Below are 5,937 nucleotides of genomic sequence, written 5' to 3' on the forward strand. Positions count from 1 at the left end.
TAAATTATGACAAACAAACTTTCTCATTCAACTTCTCTCAAGTTTGTCATATGTATGTAGGTAATATTCATTGTCTGTGTGTCTTATATATGTTTATAATAAATAATTTTTAGAATACCTTTAGGATTTATCTAAAATATTTTTTATAAGTTTTGTGACAAATATGTATTCATCTTTGATATATTTACAATATGTTTCTTAATCCAAACCTTTTTTTTAATACTTAAATTCATAGACTGTGTAAAAATATTAAAATATTATTTATAATTACAAAAAAGTCAACCGAAATAGACGGACAGTCTTAAGATTAATGAGTCGAGTGTTTATTTATCTCAAATCTTGTGCATTCGAGCGAGGTAAATGATAATGTCTACTGGAATTGCAATGTAAATTTAAGCTCTTGAATTTGTTTAGTTAAATTTCCAGCTCTTCACCACTCGGACGTTATCGCAGAAAAACAGTCATGGAGGAAAACAGTGGAAAAACTAAGTCCAAAGTGAGTTATGACATTGGTGTTACTTGTGTTTTAAATTTTGTTTTTTATTCAAGAAGTTTTTGAATAAAAATTAATTATTTATTAAAAGATTTTCGATATAAGAATATTTTTTGAAATTAAACAATTTTAATGTTTGTGTTTTTTGCTATAGATTAATATATTTATTTTAGAAAAACAAACAAGAAAAATCTCGCAGTCATAGAGAGTCAAACCCTGAGCAAGATGAAATAAAAATGTTTAAAGAGAATCTACTGCAGTCCGTTTCCACCGGGGAGTAAGTTTGCCGAAATATTTATATGAGAGATGCAGGTTTTTAAGTAGGTTAAGTTCAATGATTCTGCTGATATTTTTATATATATATCAACTATACATACCGTGTTCTAGATGCAAAAAATTCTTTTACAAATTAATTTTCAGAAACTTTATTTCTTCTTTTATACTAATTTGTTTTTTTTTTCAGTTTAAATTATTTTATAGTTTTAGTTGTTGCAATAATTTGTTTACACGACCATAGAACAGCCAATAAACAGATTGGCATATGATGTAACAAATTGGTATTGAAGTTCAATTATGTGATGCTTGTTTCTTCTACCTATTAATGTTTAAAAAAGAGATTAAATTTATATTGGAATTATTAAAAATATAGCAATTTTTAAAATTTTAAGTCAAGTCATTGTTTGAGACTAAAACATTTTTATACATTACACATATATATAGGATATTAGATATTTTCAATGGACACGGATATAACTAGAAATTATTATAACAAAAGTATAAAAAAACATGAAATAAGGCAGTAATTTATTTTTAGACCACTTTAAGGTAAATAGAAATAAGGCAGTAATTTATTTTTAGACCACTTTAAGGTAAATAGAGTCTTGAGACACAGGGATATAAGATAATAACAGCCTCTCAGCGTTAGGCAAAAGTTTTTTTTATTCTGCTATATGCTGAATCTCTAATCTTAAACACATAAAATAAAAACTATGACAGATACTGTCGTCAGCTAGAGCAAAAGCGATATAAAAGCGTCTAATTTAGATCTCTTTTAAAATGGAAAATTACTTTTATGCATGTCAATAGTAAATATGAATTTAAATTTATTAAAACTTCTTTTGATAATAATTGTCATAACAAAATGAATGCTTTTAGGGCAGACAGTATTCTCCCTATTTTAATTAACTTATTGTAATTCAAGTTCCATATTATCTGAAAGCGCTGACATTTCCGAAGAGACAAAACCATATTCCACTTCCAAAGCGCGGGAAGCCTTATCTGTGTCAGACAATGTTTTAGCCGAACTCGATGAATCTAAAATATTTGAACTGAAAGAGGTAAGTCCCTACATAACATAGCTTCATAAAGACGTATATAATGAAATATCCTAATCTTATTGAATACATATTGAAGATATCAAATATATTGCAAGATATATAACGTTAATTGATAAATTTTTCCATTTGATTCTACCGCGGTGTAATTATATAGAAATCATGATCAAAAATTTATTTGATAACTTATTACCAATACAACTATTCAACCAATTTTAATGTAAAAGTTAATAAGTCATCAATAAATTTTGTCTTACCAATTAGAAACATACTGAAATGTAGACTAAAATTAGGCGGCGCCGCGGGCGCGAACTCGAAAGTTTAATTAAAAAAAACTATCAACTGTTTTCTGAACAACTCGAAAAGGAGTGCATAAAAATTACAATCGTTTTTAGATCAAGACAAAATAGTACACTACCCAAGAAATTAACATCCATGTATATTTCATTTTTAATTTATTACGAACTTATTGTTGTTTATTATTATATTTAAGGCCTTCCTTCTTTTTGACATGAACGGTGACGGCTGCATTGACCAAAATGATCTTCGCAGTACATTAGTTAGCCTCGGAGAAAAGGTCGATGAACAGGCCGTAAGGCACATGCTTTCTGAAGTAAGTTACTTAAAAATGCATTTGATTGAAAAGTATTATACAATTTTAATTTTATAAACTGAATTTAATTTAGTGCTGTTTTATATAAAAAGATAAACATTTATGATTTCATAAATGATCTGTAAATATTTTACTTTGAAATTCAAAACATAACCGTTATATTTTAAGCGAAAATTTGTTGATTTTGCTCGGAGCTTTAACTGTAATTCGATACGGCTGTGCAAATAAAAATGCTGTTTTAAACTTCTAAAATTATCAGAATTTTTAAATTGACAATCAATTAACTTTCGTATATATGAAATTTTCGTATTAATTTGGTTTTTAGGCCGCAAACCCACTGGACTTTGATGCATTTGTCCACCTTCTTGGCTACAAAACACTCGAGCTGGATTCCGAAGAGACCCTTATAGCTGCTCTTTCTCGATGGGATTACGATAATACGGGATATATTTTGGAGGAAAAGTAAGTGATAAGTTTGGATTTTTTCATATCATAATGATCTACTCAAAAACTAGATGTAATTTTGAAAAAGTTATTTAAGAATTATATCTTCCCAAATACTATGTGCTTATAATTAGATGACAAAAATAGATAAGACAATATAGATGGCTTACAATGAGATAATATTTTACAACACACAGATCAATATTTTGAGATAATCCAGCTATACACACAGATTAATATTTTAGTCACATATTTTCCTTCCAATTTATATTATATTCATATGTCAAAAAAATATGTTTTATGACCGATTGACCAGAGTAACAAAAATACCTTAGTTTAACTCCCATAGGAGAAGAGAAAGTACTACTATATGTAACCCAAAAGTCAAAACGTGTTCGGAATATGATATTTATCAGTATCAGTTGGGCAAATATTCCCTAGTGTCCTAATGTCAGCGAATCTGTGACTTATAGTATAAGAAGAAACAAAGTGCTGGTAAAAAGTTATAAAAATCTCCTAAAATAAAACAAATAAAGATAAATATATTTAAATATTTATTTTTAAAAGTCGTTGTAACTTCATATTCTTTCTATGTTGTAAATATTATTATTAATTGAAATGAAAAACAGTCGATACAAAAGTAGTCTAATAGGATATAAAATATAAAGACAATTTTTAATAAAAAAAACACTAAAAACAAGAAATGTATAGCAATTCACTAGAAGTATTAAAGAATTATTTAAAAAATCTCAATATGACCCCAACTAACGTATTCTACTGAATTTTTAAAATTAATAACGTACAAATTCAAAGGAAACCAACTATTTCTAAATCAGTGTGTAAAAGAATGCATTAGTATTTAATTTTTATAAAACAAAATATTAATTGAATTACTAAGCTGAATATAAATACCGTCATGCCGAGTCACTGCCACCTTTATAAATGGGTTAAATTAATCATTGAATCAGCTCCAAGTAACTTAGAATAGATCTTGTAATTAATTTATTTAAGCCTTGGATACAAATTATTTTCTAACTCAGAGTAATATGCTAATGCACAAATAAGCTTTACAACAAATTTGATCTAAGGGATGTACATTTTTATAAATCCCAATGACAAAAAAACGTGACATGTGAAAAAGGTTTTCCTTTTTGCTATACTTTTACGAGGTCTTGGTTTCAATTTTTATGTGTGGTTACATCAAAATAAAGTAAGAATTTGTTGGTCCCGTGACACATTTAAAAATGTAATTTATTTTTCTCAAAGGTTAAAAAAAGAATTAAAGTGCGCATCGAAGTCTTACTATTTTTTATCTAAAATAGTGAAACCTTGATATTTGGATATAGGAATAATATTCTTTCAGAATTCGCCAGGATCTAATGACAAGGGGAGATCGCTTTACTGAAAAAGAAGCTGATTATGCTCTCGACGAAGCACCAACTGTATACAAAGACGGATATGCTTTTATAGATTACAAGCAATTTTGTTCAAAACTTTGTGGTTTGAGGAAGCCTAACAAACGTGCTCTTCAAGTTTGAAAGAGCCTGTGATCATGCCTCATAGTTTTGCGTTACACATTTTCTTTCTTTTGAACTTAAATTATTTATTTTCATTTTATTTCATTTCATTTTTAACCAATAAAGTTCGGTTAGTGATTTATGTTGAACAACTAAATATTCTTATACATATATTATTAAAACTTACTCGAGATTTTCTTTGTAAACATCGAAGTCTGTAAACATCAGCTCAACAATTTGATGCGGGGCAGCTATGAACGTATACAGAAGGCAGATGCCTCTCGGATATGGTAACGGATAGTCAGGACTGCTGAATATTCCACGTTCTTTACCGTACGTCGAAGAGAATGTTATACACGAACAACCTGAAACAATTTTTAATGTTAAAATAAAATTTAAAATGGAATACATTATTATTAAATAGATCATAGTGCACTTTTCTTCTTTATTACCAAGTTTTTTTTAAGTAATTATTGATTAGTCTTATAATGTAGATTGGATAAATCATCAAAGAAGGTAAATATTACTCAATAAAAATAATAAAAGTATGGATGAGAATCAGATAATTCAGATTGACGGTAGTTTTAAAAAGGACTGTTTCTTATCCAAACCCTTTTTAAATATTTAAATAATACATATTCAGGGCATTATATTTATTTATAAATTATAATACCAAAATAATTTTAATTTTCCTGTGGGTAGTGTTAAGGGCTTTGAAATTTATGGAACAATATAAAATTTTTAATAGAAATTGCGACTTCACTGCGTTTTAAAAGCTTAAAACAAAAAAAGGACTGAGTTTTGGATTTGTCTTAAATATTTGAGTAAGGCCCGGGGCTTGGTTCAAAATTAGAACCGTAAATGATAAGTCGGCGAGAAGTGTTGTATAATCGCCGCTTGAAGCCAGTCGCCGGAAATTGGGACGGCTTGACCACACCATCCAACCAATAAATTTCAAACATAGATAAAATTTTAATATTATTTTTATTCAACAGAAATTATTTTGCCATAAAATAAATTCCCTTAAAACCTGTGTTCATGCAAAACTACACTAATATAATATAATTGTATTATTTGTAGTATTAATATAACATTTTTACAAACTATAACTCTGAGTACACAAGATTTCAGCGGAGCTTGTCGTCCATTTTACTTATGAGCTCATTCACACAGAGTGTCCTGTAAATACGAGGTAGTATAAACATAGTGTACTCGCCTCTATTATCACTGCTGACCTCATTTTTAAATGTAAAGAAATAAATAAAACTTAACAGTGCTATCACGGCGTTGATTAATAAATGACATGATTTTATTAAAAATATGTTATCTCATCAAGTTTGAATTCGATTGGTTATTAAATTTGTGATTCATGTTTATACCGATCAAATCAAAAGAGTTGTTTAAAAATTTTCAAGAAAACATTTGATCACATAATTTAATATGATGACTTATTGTTAATGATATTTTTAATGTTATTTTTTAATAAAATAAAAAAATAAATAAATATTGGACATTGTTCATATAAGACTACGTTTC

General features: G+C 27.8%; 1 protein-coding gene across 1 annotated transcript; it reads left to right on the forward strand.

Annotated features, from left to right (window-relative positions):
- The first annotated feature begins 408 nt into the window (after window positions 1-408).
- Window positions 409-4,827, forward strand: LOC116769330 (myosin regulatory light chain, smooth muscle). The gene is made up of 6 exons (XM_032660398.2): window positions 409-496; window positions 667-770; window positions 1,695-1,830; window positions 2,321-2,440; window positions 2,766-2,902; window positions 4,248-4,827. Exons 1-6 carry the CDS (start codon window positions 464-466, stop codon window positions 4,420-4,422), a joined length of 705 nt encoding a protein of 234 aa, XP_032516289.1. The 5' UTR covers window positions 409-463; the 3' UTR covers window positions 4,423-4,827.
- Window positions 4,828-5,937: the final 1,110 nt, after the last annotated feature.

This window comes from Danaus plexippus, chromosome 5 (genome assembly GCF_018135715.1).
Source record: "Danaus plexippus chromosome 5, MEX_DaPlex, whole genome shotgun sequence".
Lineage (NCBI taxonomy): Eukaryota > Metazoa > Arthropoda > Insecta > Lepidoptera > Nymphalidae > Danaus > Danaus plexippus.

Bases quoted from the DNA above. Each gene is read 5' to 3' on its own strand.
- LOC116769330 (XM_032660398.2), top strand. From the start codon at position 464: ATGGAGGAAAACAGTGGAAAAACTAAGTCCAAA. The intron at 1,831-2,320 runs GTAAGTCCCTAC...ATTATATTTAAG, and splicing joins AAATATTTGAACTGAAAGAG to GCCTTCCTTCTTTTTGACAT. The intron at 2,441-2,765 runs GTAAGTTACTTA...TTTGGTTTTTAG, and splicing joins TAAGGCACATGCTTTCTGAA to GCCGCAAACCCACTGGACTT.